The sequence below is a fragment of the Pagrus pagrus genome (genome assembly GCF_965226575.1).
Source record: "Pagrus pagrus genome assembly, chromosome: 19".
Lineage (NCBI taxonomy): Eukaryota > Metazoa > Chordata > Actinopteri > Spariformes > Sparidae > Pagrus > Pagrus pagrus.
Window position 1 is genome coordinate 2,906,482 of NC_140203.1, and position 22,755 is coordinate 2,929,236.

The following is a 22,755-nucleotide window of genomic DNA, read 5'->3' on the forward strand; positions in this document are numbered from 1 at the left end:
TTATTTTTTATTTTTGAGAAGGTGATTATCAAGAAGAGCAAAACAACAATTGAGGTAATTTAACTCGAAATAAAATCACCTGGTAGCCGTCAGTTCACGTCACATCCGGTACGGAGACGCAGCCGTTAATCATGATGGATATCGACACATGACAGGTTTCACTGCAGCTGCTGTCGGTAAGTGTTCGCAGCAGATCGTGTTCGTGTTGTTTGGTGTCTTTAATAACATGAAGTGAGCGTGTTTGTGTTTATTTGCCGTTTTTAGCCGCCGGCTAACGACACAGTCGTGCTGCCAGGGGAAATGTACCAGCAGGTTTTAGAGGCGCCATGTTTCTGTATGTTTTGTCTCAGGCGAGTTTTATTTCCTTCAACCGTTTTACTGATAGTTTATACTTTTAACCTCGAGCTGGCGGCTGATTTATTTAATCCAACTTGAACTATTTCGGGTCCTTACTGCCGTTTATTAAACTGTTGCTGCTGTAGACGCAGGTGACTGACCACGCCCCTTCCGGTTTCCCTCAGGGAGACTGATCCTGATGTGTGTCATGAGTCACACAGGATGTTTGTCCATTTAAAATATCAATTTCTAAGTCAATAAAGTGTCAGTTTGTTGTACTTAAAGCAAAATATCATGTAGTTTTGTGTTAAAATGCTCAGTGAGCTACATCATCTCACTCAACACGCGTCACCAACACCAACATGGAGCCACCTGGGCTCAGAAAAGGTCGTAAAAAAGATGAACATCACAAAAAATCTGCTCATATTGACAACTGCAGTTCTGTGACAGGAGAGTTGGTTCTGGTTCAGTTCTGTGAGCTGCTAATATACAGGAGCAGCTCTATATGTTTAAGTTACGAGGCGACGTCACCAACGAGACTGTTGGCTGTGTCGCCTTTATAATGACGTATTTTCAGATATTTCATTAGTTTGATGACAAACTTTATTGACTTGGAAAATTATCTTTTAATTTGACAAAGTTGTCTTTTTGTTTTGTGGACTATTTGGGTGAACTTTACCTTTAAGCTGATATCAGTTAGAGCTGCAACAATTAGCCAATTAATTGGCAACCTATACAATAATTGGCAACTATTTGGATAGTAAGATAAGAAAATGTTAAAATTCTGATTCCAGCTTCTTTAATGTGATTATCTGACATTTTAAATACCAAACAACTAATCCATTAATTGTTAAATTGATCAACTGATTTAACAATTGTTAGTTGCGGCCCTCAAACCCCATTTCTATCTTTACGCTCAGTTTTTACAGCGTATACTGATGAGAAGAGAATCACGAACAACTTTCAGACTTTTTTAGTTGTTTTTTTTTATTATTAGAATTCCCTTAATTGACATTGGAAAAATGAGGTACTGTGTCTAAATGACAAAGAAAAATGAGCCTTATAATCATGACGACAAAATAAGATGGAAAAGAAAAACACATTTTGATGCATGATTGCCAAAAAAAAAACAAGGAAACAGGATAGTCATGTGGGACACAACGACCTCTTACATAATCCTAGTAAGTATTTTTACCGGAGTCACTCAGAGGACAATCAACTGTATCTTATGTACAGATCTGAGGAGTGGAGTGTTGTTGTTTTTTCTCGAGAAGAGAGCGCTGACAGCAATGAGTGCAGTCCCCGAGCAACATGAGGAAACAGCTGGCCATCAAGTTAAGACGCCCGGCGTCACTGAACAGCAGAGATACCTACGAGACGTACGCGCAGATGCAAAATATCCTCACTTTGTTTGTGACCGCTGAGCTGAGACGGATAGATGAAAACAATATTGTAGAAATGCAAACTAACTACACACGCTACCAGAAGATTCCACTATATTGATTTCACCTATCAAAATGAGAAGTCACAAAGCATTCGAAGATTTAAGAGCATCTGCGCTGAAAAGACTTTCACTGTTCCTGTAAAGCTAAAATCTTTAAACATCCTTCATTCAGTCAGTTAGTGCAGGAGTCTTTACCGCTGAACTTAAACCACCTTTAATCAGTCATATGTTCATGAAGTGTGTTGTAAGAAAACATTTATATGGATTAAATGGTCCACAGATTGCAACAACACAGCCAAAAGTCTTCAAACCGATACAAAACAAAAAGATAAAACAGACACTCAGCACCGCTTTTAACCAAGCAAATAAGCCTTCATCTCTGCATCCACGTCTTCATTCTTACATGCTTTTAGGAAGGCAGGAACAGCCGAACACAGAAGCTACACATGTACACCAACGACTACTTCATCCATGAGCTACAGGGAAATAAATAAGTGTAACTTCAGTAACCATGAAAAACTGTAACGATCCACAACTACGCGCCGTCAGTTTCAGGATCAACACGCAACCTCACAGCTCCTCTCAGGGGCGTTTACGCATGATGCCGAGACTCGACTATTACCGTCAGAAATGCTCATGAGACGTGTGACCGGGGGAAGGACGTGTGAGGGGGGAGTCCAGAGAGACGCTACATGATGGTGGGGGACTGTGTGAGGGGAGGGCAGGGCAGAGGAGTGTGTGTGGTCATGTGGTTCGAGGGCTTTTTTTTCTTTGTTGGTGGGTCTCAGGTCTCCGCTCTATGCCTCCAGCTCGAAGCCCATGCCCACTTTGTGTCCGCCGGCGTTGAAGTTCTTCCCGTCGATCAGGGCTGAGAGGGTGACCTTCACGCCTGCGGGGACACAAAACAGGGTTTGTGCACAAGTCGAGGTAAATGTCAGACCTTTTACCAGCAACCTCTTAGTTCTGCGAGGTAAAATTTGGTGTGCTGGCTATGGAGAGAGATGTAACGGCTTCAGTTTCCTGTCAGAAGATGCCGTCTGACAGGTAAAACTGTGAAAATGTTCTAAATATAGCGTACACTTAAAAGATATTGACATTTTTAGCTGCTGCCACCGTCCACAGAAGTAATCCTGCTGCTCCTCCAAGCATGCTGGCTGCCATCTGCTGTATATAATGCACTGATTAAAGATAAAACCCTCAAACCCTCAACCTTTTTATAGCTGTTTGACAGTCATACCAGGCAAAATATGTAAAGTATGAGGGGAAACCAGTAGGGACGACATGGCCGACAATTTATTGACATATTGCATTTCTTTCAGGACTTCCAAACAAAAAAAAAACTATAATTTACAGCCGCCTGCAGCAGCTGGTTATACCTGTTTAAAGTCTCATAAATCACACTGAGACATTATGCATTCATAACTGTTGTTGCGGTCTATGGAGGCTTTTATTAGCCAACATTTAAGGGCCGTTTGTTTTTGCTTCGAGTGCCAGAGTCTTTTTTTAATTGTCTCTAATCAGGAGTGAGCAGCTGCGGCAGCACGCGGCCGCCTAGAGACAAACATTTACTTTCATTAGCATAAACACCGATCACCTGTCAATCAATCACTGTAGAAATAGCGAGTGAATCTGTCTATAACACGTGATGTCATTCATAGCAGAGAGGGACGACAATCAGCTTCTTTCGTTTTGGTTGCTCTCAGCGTTGAGAGCAACGCTAAAGCGCCACCGTTTCTTATGATGGGAGCCTACCTGGCCGAAGACTCTGGGTGTAGCCGACTCCAATCAGACTGGCATTGTTCACTTTGGCCTGTGATGAAAAAACAAGACATGAAACAAAACATCAGAATTGTTTTAGGAGAATTTGCCTCAACAGCGACTCATTAAGATGAAATTAAGCGGAGCACTTACAGACAGAGAGGCGTCTTTGTCCAGCTTGTATTTGGCAGCGATGCCGAAGCGAGTGTTGTTACTGCCGGCGGTCCAGGCCAGAGTGACCGCTGTCTCCAGCTCGTCGTTCACCTTCTGGTAGATGGAGCCGCCGAACTCGGTCCCGTCGTTACTGAGAAAGATGAGATTCAGAGACGTTCATGTACACAGTCGTCCACCCACGTATAAACAACACATTTTACCTCCCTGAATCATCATGGGTTCAACATTTCAGTTAAAGCCATGAAAGTAGAATAAATAAATAAATAAAACTCATAAAATTAGGTCACAGTGTCCTTTCTAAATACTGGAGACCTGGGAGGATAAATAATCGATTAGAGTCCCACGGTGGTGTCAAATATTAACTACTGATAGACAAAGGAAAGCTGATAATGAACATTGGGGGAACTGTTAAATTAAAGTTAATAAAATAGTATTTGTATTGCCAAAAATATTGAATCCTACATTTCCCATAATGCAACTTGATGACCTCTTTTCATTGAGACTTTTGAGATGTTTGTTTTGGATGCGTTCTGTTAAATATTTGTGTTCTCCGATCTCTAGTCCAAAAATGATGATCCATCCCTGATGATCAGCGTAAAGTCCGTGGAGTACTCACACGTTGGTGTGCAGCTGGAAGTCTCCGGCCCTGTATCCGAGGGCGAAGTTGTTCTGGGCCAGTTTGGACTTGGCCGTGTCGAAGGCCATCTGGTATCCGGCCAGCCAGCCCTCGTAGCCCAGCACGGCTGCAGCGTGGATGATGGGACCCTCGAAGTCGACGTCGCAGCCCAGGTTCACAAAGTCGCGCTTGTAGCCCGTCTTCAGCTTGCCGCTCTTCTTACTGAAAAATTGGTTTTACAGTTAAATGTTTGTTTACTCCAACACTGAAGAATACGTCTGGTGATTGTCATGTTTCTCTTTTCTCATGGTGATGTCTCCTAACAGGTCGTCACAGTCCGATATATGTTCTTCCTGTTGTGATGAGCATTCCTTAACAATTGCATTTGACAGTTTATTGACAATTACCTGTGAAAATTAGATTAAATAATTGCTCTAAAGAGAACAGACTCACAGCCATGATGAACTAGAGCTCTGACTTCACTGTTCTCTTTACTTCCATGTGACCCTGATGTTTCATGTGATCCCATTTTATCACAGATTCATTCAAATAAAAAGTCTCACCCCGTGTTTGGTACAAAAGACGTATCCAAGGCAACCTTCAGTCCTTGAGTCAGCTGGAGGGAAAAGAAAACTTGTGTAAGACTTTAACAATGTACTTTTATCGGTTGCAAAACCCCGAGTGTGAACAGGTGACGTTCCCACACGTACCTGGTCCTCCACGGTGACTTCAGTCGCCAGCGTGTTGTCTGTGTTCCACTTCTGGTTGAAGCTCAGGCCCAGCTCCTTCATCTTGTATTTGGTCTCCAGGCTCCCTGAGGCCTTCCCTGTGTCTGTGTTACTGGAGCCAGATGTGTTGAACTCCTGGAGGGAGGACCAGGAGGACAAGTCATCAGTGAAGCAATCACACATTACAAATACTAACGGTGATATAATGAATCTATGTGTCGATTAAACATTCACAAAAACAAGTGACAACTTAAAGTTACAATCACAGAGAGACCAAACGTAACTGTGCCAAAATAAAACATCAGAGACGTAAAACACTTCACATGTTGGACAAGACACTGTGAGACGACCCCGAACATAAATCCATGCAAAACACCAGAACACGTGAAGGACAGAAAATGGAAAGAAAAACATACCAAGTTTGATGAATATTGATAATGTGATCTGAATTAATATTTTAATTTCAGCGTGACAAAGTGCTTAAATAAAAAACATTAAGAAGCAAAAAATGTTCCATAAACCTCCCAGAAAGTCCTTTTTCTTTAATTGTATTAATTAAAATATAATCACAACATCAGAACTGGGGCTGAACAAGCACTGAAAAAAGCTAAAAACTTCTGAAAATCCCAACCAGGACAGTCCTTCACATAAATCATGTATTCATACAGAAATAAATAAATAATCTGTGATCTGTGAGTGATCTCCTGCTCATCAGTGGGTTAACCACTCAAACCTTCATGCTGAGTAGGGAGCTAGCAAGATGAGCTAACGTTCAGATTAATAAGTGATGACGGATGTCTTCAACACAGGAAGTAACATCTGGACTGATTTGTGTTTAGGCTTCTTCACCTGAAGGTCACAGCACGACGGATTTATGTTTTCATGTGTGAAAACCCCCCATAAAACAAACAAAAGAAAGTTATCACATAGGAAACCTGAGAGGAGCGCAGACGCAGCGCTGCAACGATCGATTAGTTGTCAGCTATTCAATTAATCGCCAGCTATTTTGATCATCGATTACTTGGTTTGAATAAAAGAAACTGTAAATTCTCTGATTTCAGCTCCTTAAATGTGAATATTTTCTGGTTTCTTTCCTCCTCTGTGACAGTAAACTGAATATCTTTGAGTTGTGGAGAAAACAAGACTGATGGACATTTTTTCACTATTTTCTGACATTTTACAAACCAAAAAACTAATGAAGTGAGAAAATAATCAACAGATTAAGACAATAAAAAATAATTGTTAAGTCCAACCTGCAGGTCAGTAAATCTACAGTGAATCCAGCTTTAACTGATTAACTGAAAATGAAAATGTAGCTTGAAACTAAAAATAACTGACAAACACATTAGACTCAGACATTCTCCACCAACATGTGAAAATCATAAGACAGAGTTAAGAGTGATGTGACAGAACAGACAGCAGATACTTGTTAAAGACATTAATACTCATGCTGTGTGAATGATTAGCACAGAGACAAAAAGAAAAACATCTGGACGTGATATGAGCAGAGAACAACAACGAGTGAGTGAACAACATGATGGTGCTGGTGGTTATTTTATGAATGAACAGCTGTCAGCGCTGACTCCGATCTTACCATCTACATTAGAGCGCGAGCAGTCCAGTACAGACGGCAGCAGCATGGAGACAGAGCAGCGGTTAGGAAAAGGCAGGCAGAGAGACAGACAGGCCACAAAATAAATACAGGCTCGACTTGTTTCTCTACGGCGGAGCTCATGTTCAGCCAAGCAAGGTCTGCATCAGCACCGCTCGTCAGACCTGGAAACCTTCAAGCTCCAGGTTACAGGTCAGTTAAAAGCTGTGATGAGAGGAGGCTTACAGGGGAGGAGAGGGGGGGATGGACTGAGCAGAAAATGACAACAGGTTATAAAAAGGAAACAGGAAAAGTGTCCTCACCACTCCACTTTGTGATTTGGTCTTGAGGTCCAGCTTCACAACTCCAAAGCCTGGCGGGTTTGAAAAGACAGATATGTGTCAGAAGTAATCAGGTGGGAGATTAAGCAAATGGATCAGATGCAAGAAGGTTTAAAAAGGAGTAGTTTCGACGTTTTGGGACATGTGAGAGAGCTTTGAGGTGGCGGCAGGCAGATGTTATTTCTGATCTTCTGACAGTACCAGGCTCACTGTTTCTGCATCTCCTGTGTTTTCTGCTGTGCTAAGGAAACCGTCTCCTGGCTGCTGCTCCACATGTAGCAGACAGATACAGGAGTGGTATCGATTGTCTCATCTAACGCTAATTAAGAAAGTGAATAAGTGCATTTGCAAAAGATGTCAGACTATTCCTTTAATTCACAGCAGCTGCAACAATATGCTCACTTCATGTTCGGCTCAAAATACACTTTAATCTTTTGATATTCTGTCAGTTAAAACATGACCATGACATGACATCACTCATCTTTCAGAGTTAAATATTTCCTTTTTCCATTTTTTTTTCAAAATATACTGCGAGATGATCTGAAAGTGTCGACCATCAGAGAGTTGACAAACCGTTTATACCTGGTAGCTATCAGCTAACTACTGAGTACTTGTCTACAGTTATACGTCTAATGTCTCTTAGTGTATTAGACCATTGAGGGCATCGTTGTAGATCATGATGACCAAAGTGACTCATGGCAGGACTTGATTTTTATATAGTTTTCATTTTTCAGTAAAATGTACCATAACCATTTTATCCATATTGCTCGTTCCTAATTCAACTCAATGCGACAAATTTCATTTTGGACTAATTTGCTGATCATTTTTTTCACTAATCATTAATTTTAGACCATAAAATGCAGTTAATCCTCACATTTACGAAGCGGGAATCTGCAATTGTTTGATATTTTTGCCTGAAAAAATACTTTAATCGATAAATCAGCTATGAAAATGGTTGGTTATATACTTCTTTACAACCTTGATGGTGTGTTTGCTGTTTGCTTGGCAGATTGGCCCACTGCCACCAACATTAAATGTTTTCATCGATCTGTTATATCATCTGCACACTGGAGAATATGACATCTAGACTCAATGAAACACCAGATCTGAACAGACTGTGTGTTTCAGGAATTCCTACCAGTTAATAATTTACTCTTTGGGCTGAAACAGTACTCACCATAGCCCTTGCTGAATATATCCTTGGCAGCCTTGCCCAGGTCTGAGTATGAAGGAGGGACAGCCATTGTGCTGGAGGAGATAAAGTCATGAATGTGATCAGTGCCACGTATTTCACAAGTCAGACTGCACACACTCTCTACACGGTTAAAGGCCATAATCAGGGCTGAAAGTCACATCTGAGTCCTCCATGATGTTGCACCACGAGCAAAGCTTATCCTGGATGAAGGCAGGGTGCAGCAGAAGTCAGTGGGGGGTCGTCATATACCCAAACAATGGAGTAATTGTCATTCAATTAAACAACCAAGTGTCCCAGTGAGCTGCAGCAGAAGGGAACATGCTGTTCCTTTAGAGGAGGCTGGGATGCTAACAACACATGGGCTCTGCATCCGGCTGAGCCAAGAGAGCCAGAGGGCTGGGCAGGAAGTGCACCACAAAATATACATTTAAAACCATAAATGAGCACTGATACACACACAAACACATGAAATAGCAAAGCTAGCATCAGAACAAAAGGCTCTCAGCCTCATCATCATCTCAAGGTTGTAAAAAGAGGCCTGATGATGATGATGATGATGATGCTGAGACAAATGCACATTATGACTGGAGATGTGTCCTGTCCACTGTATGAACAGCAGAAGATGCATCCCCAGGTGAACAATGCTAAAGCTACTTGCTTCATCTGTTATGCGGGACAAAGGACAGCAGATGGGCCAGCGGAGGAGGTGAGGGGGGGCTGACAGTTAGCTAGCTAGTGTGTGAAGCTGCAGTAACAAGCTAGCTAACTAGCAAGAACAGGGATACGACAGATGCGCTTGAATGAATAGTTAGTTAATGTTCATTGTAGTCTGTCTGTCCTCCCCCAAAACACGCACACACACGCACACACATACACACCTTACCAGCCTGCTAGCCTCAAACCCAGCTGACAAGGTGGCTAACTGCGTAGCTAACGTGACCGTTGTAAATCTCCGTACTATCACACAGGAGAGCTATCATCCACGGATTAAACTGTGCATTACAAGGCTAAACATCATTACATAACAGACTAGCTAAATCGCCCAGCATGCTATGTGGCTAACCTTGGAGAGAAACGCACCGTTATGTAGCAATTAATGACGTGAATTATAAATGATAAATGGTAATTATCAACGCTGTATGTGATATTAATTAAGTACAGTTCAGTGTCCTTACCGGTGCGAAGGTGTCTGGAAGGGGAGTCTGCAGAGCCCGGAGCGTCCCTGGCGTGATGCTGCTGAGGGGATTGACAGCTAGCTTAGCTTAGCACTGTCTATAAGGGGAACAGGGCACAATGAAGGAGACATATGGCGCATGCGCGGTATCAGTGCGAAAAGCGAACGAAGAGTCAAGAAAAGAGCAAGAGATTAATCTCAACCCGGGTTTCACGCGAGTGGGAGACGTTTAATGGAAGACGACCGGACACAGAAAATGACCAACAAACGTTTATAAATGATCCAGAAATGATTTTATTTAATTTATATATAGTTTCTGATTATAGGAGCTAACACAGGGGCCTCTGACCTCATGGCCCCCGCCTCTGTGGCTGACCCCTGGGGGAGGGTTTGATGAATCCAACATGCAGGGCCTCAGACTGACCTTTACACTGGGAGCACTGGTGCAACAGTTACATGTAGTTTCATTTCTTAACACTATAACTACATTTAAGTTTAAATTTCAAGTAAAAATTCTGCAGTCAAAGTAAAAATGCATTAGTATTATGAGAGTAATGTACTTATTACAAGTATAAGTACAAGTATTTATGATGGAGACAGTGTGATTGCTGTGTATTGCTGTAGGCCCATACTACTATTATTATTGGATTATTAACCTGAACCTATATAATCAAAAAACAATTTATGATCTACAATTACACATTAACACAAAAGTTTATTGATCCCCGGGGGTAAATTCACAGGCTGACTGGTAGTTTATAAAGTCATAAAAAAATGTGCTCCACCTTTAACAGCTGTAACATCAAACCCTCAATAATCACGATTCAATAAAATAAAAGATTTTATTTTGAAATGGGCCAGTCCGCCTGATGAATACTTTTACCTTTGGTGCTTTATATATTCTATAATCTTGAACTATTTATAGGTCAGAATCAGAAATACTTTATTGATCCCCAATACATATGCAGAAAAATATATATACAATACAAATATAAGACTTTTACATTCTATTCTATTCTACTTTTACATTTTCTATTTTATATATATACATATATACACAGTGTAATAAATAATGCTACAGTTGAAATATGGGTTATTGCACATTATTTGAGAAACAAAGCGTCCAGAGGCCTCCTGTTGACTCAGAGTCTGACACAGAGCGAGGAGGAGGAGTGATGTGTGACCACTGTTTCCACTGCTGAACAGTCACCACAGTAGACATAATAGCTAATTAATACATTTAGAGGAGCACAATTATTCTTTCTGAAATATAGTGGAAGTATAAAGTGGCATAAAATACTCTGTACTGTACTTGTTTGCCTACAATACAGAAAGTTTTATCTGGGGCTGAAATAATAATACTTTTTTATTATTATTAAACAGAAATTGGCAAAAACAATAATTAGACTATTTATTTCAGATTTTCCCTGAACTGTTTTTTTTTTTTTTTAGTTTGTTGAAATTTGGTGACTTGTATAAATTGTTTGCATAAAGTTGTTGAATAAAAAGAGAGAATAAAGTAAAGCGGTGAGTCACCGGGGGAAATGGCGGCCTCTGCAGGCGGCCCGCAGCATTTAAAGCGGGCTGAGGTCTTTTCATCGCGAGGAGCCTGCACGAGGATCTCTGCGGTCCACCTTAATGTTTGTGACAAACATGGCGCCCCTGCGTGTCAGAGCCGAGCCTGCCCCGCCCGGCTGCACCGAGCACTGACTCGACGCTATCAAGCCTTCTGTGTGTGTGTGAGTGTGTTGTGTGTGTGTGAGAGCGTGTGAGTGTGTGTGTGTGGAGGGAACTCCACACTGAAAAGTACACACACACACACCACACACACACAGTATCAACTCCAAAAGTCCAATGGTCCATGTCTGCATCGAGAGGACCAGGACTGCATGAGGTGCTTGACGGCTGACTGGGTTTTGTCGAGCACAACATCCGCGTAGACCGACAACGAGAGGACGACAAAGTTCGGCCGGTGTACCGCAGTCATGTCCGGACCGCCTCGCTTCGTGAGCCCGTTCAGCAGACCCCAGGTTCTGGCTGCTGCTGCTGCTGCAGCTCCGGCGGGGAAACCCAAACTCACGCATCCCGGGAAGGCGATCCTGGCAGGTAAGGAGGAAGTTAGTGTGCAGCAGGAGTTGTGTCCTCTGAAACTTGTTTGTGTAGCTGTGAGCTGTGTGTGTGTGTGTGTGTGTGCAGATGTTATCAGGGGCCTTGGCTGCAGCAGCACTGTTGTTTTGTTTTCTACACCCTGACACTGATAAATTAAAGAAGTGTGGGCTGTGTTTGTGCACCGCAGGCAGCAGAGAGGTGCTCAGGTTGTCCTGAAGGCACCACGGCTCTCTGCTTCTTCTTCACAGGGTGAAATAAAACAACACCCAGGACGGGTCACACTCACTCACTGGGCTCTGAGCTGGAGTTTGGCCTTTAAACTTCAACCTCCTCAAACTCTGACTGCCTCATTGGTCAATGAGTGACAGACGCTCAGACTTCAGCTCAGTGTGGGACAGTAGGAGCTGATACCGTGGTGCCATCCGAAGCTGTGGTCGGTTTAATTATCTGTACATGACCGTCAGCAGTTTGAGTGGTTGTTGTCCGTTGACCCGGTGCCCCTGCAGACTGTGTGCTCAGAGGCCTCCGGGTCTCCATGTTCATGAGTTGCATGAGCCACGATGACAAAGCACATTGCTCCGTCAGCCTCTGCACACATTCACCTGGGGTTCAACACGTCTGACACAAGTCCAGTGAAGAAAGATGTTTTTCACAAACACTCAGGGGCCAGAATCGGATGTCCAAACCATCCTGGCTCACTTTAATCGAGCTAATAGGATGACGAGGCGTCTGTCAGCAAGTCACAAGAGAATAACTAGATCACATGCCGAGGCTTTATACAACAACCACTAATCCCCGCAGAAACAGACAGCATCTATTTCATACAGCCGGTAAACCGACTGCAGTTTGGTCTCACGTGTGAATATTTCTGCTTCAGTGCACAAAAATACAAAAACATTGTGAGAAATATTCATTTTCCAGCAGGGACCTGACGAGAAGATCAGATCTGCCTGTCAAATATGGAGCTAAAGTTAGAGAACAGTTAGCCTAGCTTAGCATAAAGACTGAAAACAAAGGGAAACAGCTAGCGTGGCTCTCTTATTCATGGATTTACACACTGCACTTAGGCCCAGGCTAAGAGAGGCCTATCATTAGCACAGGGCTAATGCTGCATTCACGTGCCGCTCAGATAGTCCGGCTTCCCGCGTTCAGAAGTCGTTCTTCCCACTTCGGTGCGTTCGCGTGCCTCAGTTTTGAATGTGGGAGCGACGTGGACGATGATTTGCATTTTATCGCTCAGCGGTCCAAACTAGTTTCCAGGATTTGAATAACAGGGAAGAGCAAAACAAGCGTATCCTGTAAGCCATGAAATACAATATGCACGTTAGCATCACCAACGTTAACCGTCGTCCGCCATGTTTAGCGTCAAAGCGACTCGTGTACCAACATTTTGTCTGACTTTCCCAGTTGTGAATTTTACCAGTCGGAAACATGTTTTTGTGGTTGTTCTGACGTCGCTTGAACGCACCATAAGGTTTGACCCTTAACTTTAGACCAGGTCCAAATATCTCTTGTTTACGTTCTAGTATCTTGTGTTACTACTCTGTGTACTGTAGCTCTGTTTCACACCGGCACCTTTTAGCATCAAGTTTAGTTGATTTTTTTTGGGGCTAACTCTGTTTTGCAGGAATGCCAGTAAGCCCGAGGCTAAAGTCGGGTTGGGCCCGCTTTAAAATGTGCCAGGATTGTGCCTAAAAGCACTCTGAGATCATTCTTAGCCCCAGGAGAGCAGTTAGACCCAGGCCAAGACGCTTTAACTCTGTCACAATCCTAGCATATTCAGAAATAGCCTAGGGCTCGCCGGTCCAGTTCCAGAGCCGGGTTAGCTCGAACTGAGAATGGACTAAACATGGGGCTAAAGTAAACACAGAAGTCACGCGTCATGCTAGGATGTAGCTCTTTCTGAGGTCACTGCACCTAGCTAAAAAATAGTCCAACACAAAACATCTTAACACTTCAGATATTAAACAAATAAGGTTTATGTTGCTAGCCGTTTGGCTTTAGAGCTGCTAATAGGTGGTTGTTGAGCCAGGCTAGCCGTTTACGCTTGTTTACCTCCAGAGTCATGCTAAGCTAAGCTAACTGACACCTGGCTGTGGTATCGATTTCGCAGGTATGAGATCCTCACGGTACGTTAACCAGCTACAAATATATTGTTTAATGGCATGACGGCATTACTATAAGTTACAATGATCCTTGCAGGAATGGAAAACAGCATGAAAACTTCATTTTTTGGTTGAAAAAGTAATTTATTATACTTTTCTTGCAAAATATTAAGTCCTGACCGACATAAAACTTGATATAAACTTTAAATATAACATTTTTTAAGAGCACTAACACAGTAGAATTCAATTTGTAGATAAGTTAATGTACACAGTATGACCAAAGTCTATTTTCATAGCACGGTATACCGCAATCCTGTGATTACTGTGCACCTACTCAGCCTTCATTATCAGACCGTGAATTAACAGGTATTACAGAGTGATCAGGTGTTTTATCTTGAATGTTAAACAGGTAAATGTGAAAGATTAAAGCTGAATCACTATCGTTAACAGTGCAGCCATTATTAATGTCATCAATCACGGCCCTGCTTCTCCAGACAGCTAAACCAACGGCCTTTTGTCATGAAGCTTTGTCTGAGGAGCGTCGTGCAAGTGTTGCAACTGTGCATATACTCCAGCTCACCTTCAAAACACCTGTGCGGCTTTCTGTTCATGTCAGACTTGATAAACTGGTTGTGTATGTTTCTTCCAGCCTGAGTATACGTGGACGCGATGCAGGTACTGCACAGAGGCTTGTTGACAGAAGATGTTGTGTACTGTGTTGGTTTTAATTTGTAGGCGCAGCTCCGCCTGCAGAGCCAGTCTCTAACCAGAGGAATGCCTGGGTGTGTCATTACCAGCTCACCAAAAATACACTTGATGTTTTAGTGAAAACAGTGATTTGACAAAACGGTAATCTTGTGATTTCACGTGCACGAGCAGCCTGACTTGCATGTTAGTTGGATTTGTCTGCATGACATTTTGGGAGAAGGAACGCATGTTAAAGCATCAACAGAGGAGCCTTTTTATACGAGTGAGGGTGAATTCACATCCACATCCACTGTTCACATTCCCTCAGTGCTCATTTTGGTGCCACATCTCCAAAAATATGTTGTTTTGTTAACGACTGCTTGCAACTTAACGGCTGTGTAACCTCGTCAAACTTCGTGCACTTTGTGCGCCTTATCTAAAGAAAGTTTCCTTTTCCTGTATTTGGTGTGAACGTCTCAGTCATCAGAGGCATCAGGCCACTATCTGACAGCCAGTGTGAGGCTGAGGGGCGATGTGGTGAACAGTTTGTGCTCTGAAGGCTACACACCCCCTTGACTTGGAGTCAGGCCAGGGGGAGTAACTGTAGGCTGAATCTCACTGAGAGCGGCCGAGCCAATCGGCTGCCGGCTGCGTGTTCGCTGCTGAACGGCAGATGTGTGACAACCAGAGATTTAAGGTGGAACTGGTTTGTACTGGAGATGAGACGCTGTTCACAGACGTGTGCAACAGTCGTGAACAGTGTTGACCTCTAACGTGCACCCTGCTTACAACTTTTAAAGGGAATCGTACGTATTTTCTTAACCTCGACACTTCCTCGTTTGTTGTTTTTAATGTGACATTCGTGTTGTGAGTTTCTTCTTTTATGTGAAACTTCTTATGCTGCTCTCTTGGCCTCCCCTCTTAAATACATTTTTGAATCTTAGTGGGAATATTCCTGTTAAAATAAAGGTTGAATATGTTGTTTAATTACTAATTAATTTATTTTATTTTACTGATTTTAATAGTACTTGTAAAAACTTGTCATATTGAGGAAAAACAACCCTTTTAACAGGGAAAAAAAAAGATGGAAGAAACCTCAGGAAGAGCCACAGAAACAGACATGCAGTAGATGTCACATGTACAGAAACAGAAAAACAAAATCACAGTTTACAAGTTGCATTGACAGAAAATCTGATACAAACAAAATAATAAAAGTAAAAATGTTTGGATCCTGGAGGCCGACTGAGCAGGCCGAGGCATCGCCAAGCAATTATTTGGGTGTAAAGTCTTCAGGAGCACAACTTTACTAATAAATGATGAATGAATGTGAATAGTAAACAGTAAGTATTCATAGAAACAGACACATGCATGTGTAACGTAGATTAGATGAAGAAAAACTACATTTTAACGATCAGTAGTTGGTTGTAGTTCAACTTGTTTGCTGTGTTGATGCAGTTTTACAGATATGAAAGTTATTTTCCCTTGAAATGCACCCGTGTGTCATTGACAGGAAACACTTTAAACATGTTTTCTGGCTCTTCTCTTTAACATCTTTGCTGACTGGAGTGTTTTCTATGTTATTTCAGGCGGGATCGCAGGAGGCATCGAGATCTGCATCACCTTCCCCACAGAGTACGTGAAAACACAGCTGCAGTTAGACGAGAAGGCGAATCCTCCCAAATACAGAGGCATCGGTGAGTTCACGTCCGTGTTTGCTCTCTGTGTTCATGTGTGATGATAACACAACTAAATCCTCTGTGGCCACTTGACTGGGTGCGCCTCTAAAATCCAGTATAAGAGTTCAGAGTGAGTTTTGTTCGTGTGTGAGCGAACAGATGTGTGTTTGCGCAGTAAGTTGGTCTTTGTTATCGGTTATCTTTGAGACCTTGTGAACTTTGGCAGAGAACATGTTTGTCTGTGGAAACTCGTCATTGTGAGCTTTTCTTGGCAGCGCTGCAGTTTTCTCTTGATATACCAGTCCAACAGATGAATGTTTAGTAAGCCGCCCTCTCGTCTCCTCCAGGTGACTGCGTGAAGCAGACGGTGAACGGTCATGGGGTGAGGGGTCTTTACAGAGGGCTCAGCTCTCTGCTGTATGGATCTATACCTAAAGCAGCTGTCAGGTACGACAGCCCTCCAACTTCACACACAAACACACACTTAATGAATGTACAACAGCTGGTTTCCAATTATGGTGTGAGGTGTGGCTGCTAGAGGTGTGAAACATAACTTTGATATTGATTATTTGGCACCCATATAGAGTGAGTGTCGGTTGTAGAGCTGGTCCATTAGTTGATCAACAATCTGATTTGTGTGATTGTAAATTAAATATCTTTGAATGAAAGTTGGAAAAAAGAGGCAATTTGAAAACGTCAGGTTGGATATTTTTCACTATTATCTGTCATTTGTCCCATTAAAGGGTAACTCCATCAATTGAAAAAAGTATTGTAAAGCCTTTTGCATGTAGTCTGAGAAAATATCCTCCAGCGATGTCACTCTGCATTTTTGGAACCTGGTGCCTACATTACCCACAATGCAACTCAGCCACTGAGTGACATCACTGGAGGCAGTTTATCAGACAACACACAGCTTCCTCTGGAGCCACAAAAGGCTTTAAACTACTTTTTCACATATGAGAAACTCACCGAGACCTGTAAACACACTGTAATGTGGAAAATTGGTGGTTACCCTTTAATAGATTAATCAGAAAAAAAAAAAAGATGAATTGATAATAAAAGCCTGAATAAGAACCAGAGCCTAAACTAACTAACAATGTTTGTGTTGCCAGGTTTGTAAAAATGCTGGTTGTTCTTTAGTTAAGGCTCACAGGTTTCTAACTTCCTTCCTAACAAGCCATCTAGTCGACAACTATGAATAAATAAATAAATAAAAACTCAAGGGATTTTATCACAACCTGGCAACCCAAAAGTTGTACTTTTTATAACTGCTCTCTGATGCCTAAGTTGTTTATTAACCATAATGAAATCCATGACAACGAGGTCGCCCTGTAACAACATGGCGCTGGTTTATTGTCTGTTGAAAGTCATTAATCCTTTTTCTTTTTCTTCTCTGTGAATTCGTGCAGATTCGGGGTGTTTGAGTTCCTCAGTAATAAGATGCGAGATGAAACTGGTAAACTGGACAGCAAGAGAGGATTCCTCTGTGGTCTCGGGGCCGGAGTTGCAGAAGCTGTGGTCGTAGTCTGTCCCATGGAGACAGTCAAGGTAAAAAAATAAAATTATAATCTATGAAGCAAGTTCAGGATCTGACAGCTTCCTCTCATTCAGTCCTCACAAGTTTGTAGCTTGATGCAAATAAAATATTTCTGATGCCGTTTTGCGCTTGCAGCTTTACTCGTAGCATTAAACCCTGCATGCCTCACACTGTTTGGGCTTGTCAGAGTTATTAATCATTGTTTCGATTTCATTTCAGGTCAAATTCATCCATGATCAGACATCAGCAAACCCAAAGTACAAGGGCTTTTTCCACGGGGTGAGGGAGATTGTTAGAACTGAAGGTAAGGAGGGCTGCGTTTTACTGCCACCTACTGTTCAGACTTCACCACAAGATGATTTTGCAGCACAGGAAATTACTCCTCAGGTTGTTCATCAGCTCTCATGTGTTTGAGTTTGGAGGATAATAATCTTCCTCAGCCTCGTTACTCCTGAAAAGTTCATTAATTCAAGCGTTGGTGACTCTAATATGAAACTGAAAGCATTTAACTGATGATACTGATGCGTGTCCAGGACTGAGGGGAACGTATCAAGGCCTGACAGCCACCGTGTTGAAGCAAGGCTCCAACCAGGCCATCCGCTTCTATGTCATGACTTCACTGAGGAACTGGTACAAAGGTGTGTGAATCATTAAATCTTAAAATAATTACCACACAAGAAAAAAACAGCCAAATAATCCTTTTTTTGTTAAACACCAAGGTGACGACCCCGACAAAGCCATCAACCCTTTGATAACTGGGATGTTTGGAGCTTTCGCTGGTGCTGCCAGCGTGTTCGGAAACACTCCCCTGGACGTCATCAAGACCCGAATGCAGGTCGGTAGAAAAACATGTCGACTTCTTTAGGATCTCATAATTCAAGCCTGAGTCACATAACTAACAGGTTTTTTATTTAACAGGGTCTGGAAGCTCACAAGTACAAAAGCACAATGGACTGCGCCGTCAAGATCATGAAGCACGAGGGACCAAGGGCGTAAGTTGATTTGATTTATGACTTTGCATGTTTTGTATTTGCTGTATTCATGATGTCATGTCTTTTAAATGGACTCACACTCTTCACAAATCGATAAATCTGCAATAATTTGAATTTTCCACGTCATCTCCAATATGGTGGCAGGTAACCAGAGACTAGAATGCAGCTTCAAGTATGAATTAAAGGACTAGTTTGACCAACTGGTAAAATGCACCTGAAGGCTTTTTAGCCAGTCGTCAGATGTAAAGATTGATCTCTCATTTTTATAAGATAGATATAAAGCTAGCATTCAGTTAGTTTAGCTTAGCATAAAGAGAGTAGGCAGGGGGAAACAGCTAGCATTTCTCTGTCCAAAGGTACAAAACTGACTGTGATTTTAAAGGGGGGGTTATGTGCTGGACAATTTCTTCGTCGGACATTTTTACTTCCTGGAGTCTTGTTGTTGTTGTGAGGTTGCTCGGCCACAAACTGAGGCCAGGAAGTCACACTCACACCGCCCCGTCAAACCACAGTTTATCATTTTTACACTTCGGTTTTCATATGCAAGATAAAACATGATATTGAAAGAGCTTCAGAGGTAATCGAAACCTAGGTTCCCTTCGATGCCAGTGAAATATTTCAGCCATAAAATATCTCTATCAGTTCAACAACCATCAACTGATATATCATGAGCAGATTTTTTAAAACGTTCATCGATACCAGAATTGGTCCAATTCCACCTCCTAATAAAATAGGAGCACATCTGTTCCATCATTATTTTTATAAATAAAAAATATCTTCATATTGAGAGTTATTCATTTGGTGCAGACGTCCCCAGACAGTTTAGTTTAGTGTCAGATCTCAGGGTTTCACTGTGGTGGAGTGCGTCAGGGCACTATCCTGGGGCCACTTATGTTCTCCTTCCGCCTGCTCATATAATTTGTAGACTTGTTTTGAACAGCACACTGATCACCTGTAATACGTGATTATGTCTGCCATGAGTTTTTGCCACCGTTTCAGATTTTTAATAATAAAAATACTATTAAAAGTAGTTTCAGTATTGTGGTGTTTTATGTAGAAAGTCATCTGGGTTTCTGTGCACTTTTGAATGACCTTATTAGTGGATAATTAATTTGAAACCTTTCTGATGAATCTTTAAGTGCCTGAAGCTTCATATTCACTCTCTCCCTTCGTCCCATCCAGGTTCTACAAAGGTACTGTTCCTCGGCTGGGTCGGGTGTGTATGGACGTGGCCATAGTCTTCATCATCTATGAGGAAGTTGTGAAGATCCTGAACGTGGCTTGGAAGACGGATTGAAATGGACACCGTGGTGCTACACGAGCAGGAGTGTTTGGACAGGCCGCTAACATTATTAACCAGGCCGAGTCCCGAACCAGTCTCCTTTTAAATCCTGCTTCTAGGTTCTAATATCTACCTCTGAGTGATTTTCAGAAAAGACAGAAAGGGATCGTGGGTATGTTCTTGATTTGATTTGCAACAACAGCTAATACAAGTGAAAGCATTGCCTGCATGAAACAAAGCTCCAGATTGCAGAGTCACTGCTTACACTTGCTCTCTTTACTTAAATTACAGACGCGGGGGAAGTTCCTTAAGAGCTCAGGGAAAAGGAACAGGGGCAATTATGTAGATTGAATTTACCAGTCAGCACAGAGAAGTGAGTCACCTACAGCGCTTTGAGTTCGCTTATATGAATGCTGTATGTGCTCGATCGAGGAGAAACCAAAACCCGACCCAACATAATGTGATTTAGACACTGTAGGAAGAGAAATTATACTTGAAATGAGAGATTATATCAGAGATCAAACATTTTAAAGCCCTTTTATATGCAAGTATTTAGGCTTTTTTTTATATATACAACACTTTTCAAAACTTATTTCATTCAGTACATGATGAAATAATTTATATCCAGATGTCACATGCTGCAGAAGCTGCAGGTACGCTAACAACTAAATGCCTTAAATCACATGAATTGTCAAATGAATCAAGATTGTAGGACCCACACAGATGCAGTTTTTTATTATGTTGCATATGTAAACAACTTATTTAGACGTGCATATTTCCACAGAGCAGTGGGGTTGGGGTGGTCTGAAGTTGCAGAGATGTTTTTAAAATCCATTAACTGACTAGACGGATGCTATAAAAAAAAAAAGTGCCTATGTGATGTAATTCATTTTGAGATCTTTTGAGATTAAGAATGATTAAATGTTGTGTGTACTTAGTCACTACAGATGTTTTAATTATATACTCCGTTGCACACGCCGCCGTGTTGCCAGACCTTGTTAATTCCAGGCACTTTCGAAGGTATTCCTGAGATGTTCATATCGTCTTTTTTTTTTTTCGATGAACTTTTTTTGCTTTTAATTTTCAAACTGCCTTTAATGCATAGACAAGAAATACCATTAACAGTGCCTTCCATGTCATTCCACGGAGGACGAGTGGTTTGGGAGAGCTTTTATTGCAGATTTTTTTTTTTCAGATTGTGTTTTTAATTTTTAACTCTGTGACATTAATTGCCTTTTACTTTTTAAACCAACTGATCGACCCAATGTGCCAACTGCTTCTCACATATGTAATGCCATGTTATAGACTGGAGTTTGTAGCTTGTGAGTCTGGCATGTTTACATACGATGCAATTAATTGTTAAACAAAATGTTTACTTTCAGCTTCGGCCTGATCTCGCATACATGTGTGTTGCAGCTATTTAAATATCTTCTGGAGCTTTCATATAAAAGGAGTGGTTCAACCAGAAATGAAAATTCAGTCATTATCTCCTCCTCACCTGATGGTGTGCTGATGGAAAGCAAGGTGAAGTTTTGTAGTCCACGAAACATTTCTGGAGCTTCAGCTGAAGAAGCTGGCGACTGTAAAGTGTGAAAAAAACAATAGAAGAAAACACAAAATGGCTCCATGCAGCTCATCTGGCGTAACCCAAGTCTCCAGAAGCCCCAAGATCCTGAATTGATTTGAAAAGACGTTATTTTCATTTTTTTAAGCTGAAATCTTCACTAGCTGCTAAGCTAAAAGCGCACATCGCTTTTTAAATTGGTGCAGGAGATTGAACGTGTGTCAAGGGTGCGAACGACGTCCTCTCAAATCCATTCTGGATCTTGAGGCTTCAGGAGATATGGATCACGCCGGACGAGCCGTATGGAGCCATTTTGTTTCTTCTTTTGGTTGTTTTTGAACGTTTTAAAACAAGTCCCCATCTGGTTCAGTTGTTCAGGAGAAATGCTGCAATGTTGTGAAGCTCCCGAAATGTTTCGTGGACTACGAAACTTCATCCGACTCTCCATCGGCATGTGGTTGAGTAGATAATGACTGAATGTTCATTTTTGGGTGAACTGTTCCTTTAACACACGAAATTAACCAGTAGCTCAAACCGAGTATTGTGCCTTCAGTATACTTAATTCTAATATGTATGCTCGCAAATAAACATTGGATCAGACTGTTGATATTGTCGTGTTCATTTCTATCATCCTGCTCTCATTTTTGGGTGCTTTAAAGGTGCACTACGTAGTTTTGGAGAAGATTTTTTTTTTTTTTTTTCTGCCTAAACAACCTTAATAAACAAACTCTCTTTGTTTTCATGACTGAATAAACAAACTGACCATAAAGGACAGCACAATTTATGCTTTTTAACTCTGTTTATATGTGGCGGACCCTGCCACCTTTCTAGCTTCAAACAGTGTTCTGGGATCCTTAGTTTCCTCTGAGAGCAGTTTGTTTATTTACTAATGGAAAAAATACACATTTTTACACATACATACACAGAGTTTGTGTTATTACCTCATTTATATTGTAAATATAAAAATTCTGAGTTTGAATTTCTTCTCCAAAACGACAAATAACCCCTTTTAATGTTGTCATATTTGCTTGAAAAGTGCATGCCAATAAGTTTTCTGTTGATCTACATTAGGTAAACCCCACAACATTAATTTTACCTCTATGTGCAAGTAAGAACAATATTTAGGAAAGGTGTAGTTCGCAGCACAAGATAAATGAATGACAGGATTCTGGCATTTATTTGTCATTTAATAATGTTAATAATTAAACTGTTTACAGAATAAAACATGAAGCTCTGACTTCTCCAGCTTCTCTTACTGTGATAAGGAATAGAGAACAACATTAACAGACACTAGTTCCCTGTGACTGTTACAATCCGGTACAAATTTCCCCTGTTTTGCTTTGTGTATACGTGGCAGACCCTGCCACCTTTCTACCTTCAAACAGTGTTCTGCAACCTTATTTCCCTCTGAGAACAGCTTGTTTATTCCCTTATTAAGCTCATTAA

The 22,755-nt window shown here is 41.6% G+C and overlaps 2 protein-coding genes across 2 annotated transcripts; one reads left to right on the top strand and one right to left on the bottom strand.

Annotated features, from left to right (window-relative positions):
* Positions 1–1,978: 1,978 nt before the first annotated feature.
* Positions 1,979–9,486, bottom strand: LOC311275138 (non-selective voltage-gated ion channel VDAC2). The gene is made up of 9 exons (XM_084383421.1): positions 9,359–9,486; positions 8,166–8,236; positions 6,971–7,020; positions 5,039–5,191; positions 4,892–4,944; positions 4,329–4,550; positions 3,692–3,842; positions 3,533–3,590; positions 1,979–2,669 (listed from the first exon to the last, which is right to left on the bottom strand). Exons 2-9 carry the CDS (start codon positions 8,230–8,232, stop codon positions 2,578–2,580), a joined length of 846 nt encoding a protein of 281 aa, XP_084239547.1. The 5' UTR covers positions 8,233–8,236; positions 9,359–9,486; the 3' UTR covers positions 1,979–2,577.
* Positions 9,487–10,970: 1,484 nt separating this feature from the next.
* slc25a1b (slc25a1 solute carrier family 25 member 1b) lies at positions 10,971–21,914 on the top strand. The gene is made up of 9 exons (XM_084383913.1): positions 10,971–11,463; positions 15,845–15,952; positions 16,282–16,381; positions 17,344–17,482; positions 17,691–17,775; positions 18,005–18,109; positions 18,191–18,306; positions 18,390–18,463; positions 19,646–21,914. The coding sequence occupies exons 1-9, from the start codon at positions 11,343–11,345 to the stop codon at positions 19,758–19,760; spliced, it is 963 nt and encodes a 320-aa protein (XP_084240039.1). The 5' UTR covers positions 10,971–11,342; the 3' UTR covers positions 19,761–21,914.
* Positions 21,915–22,755: the final 841 nt, after the last annotated feature.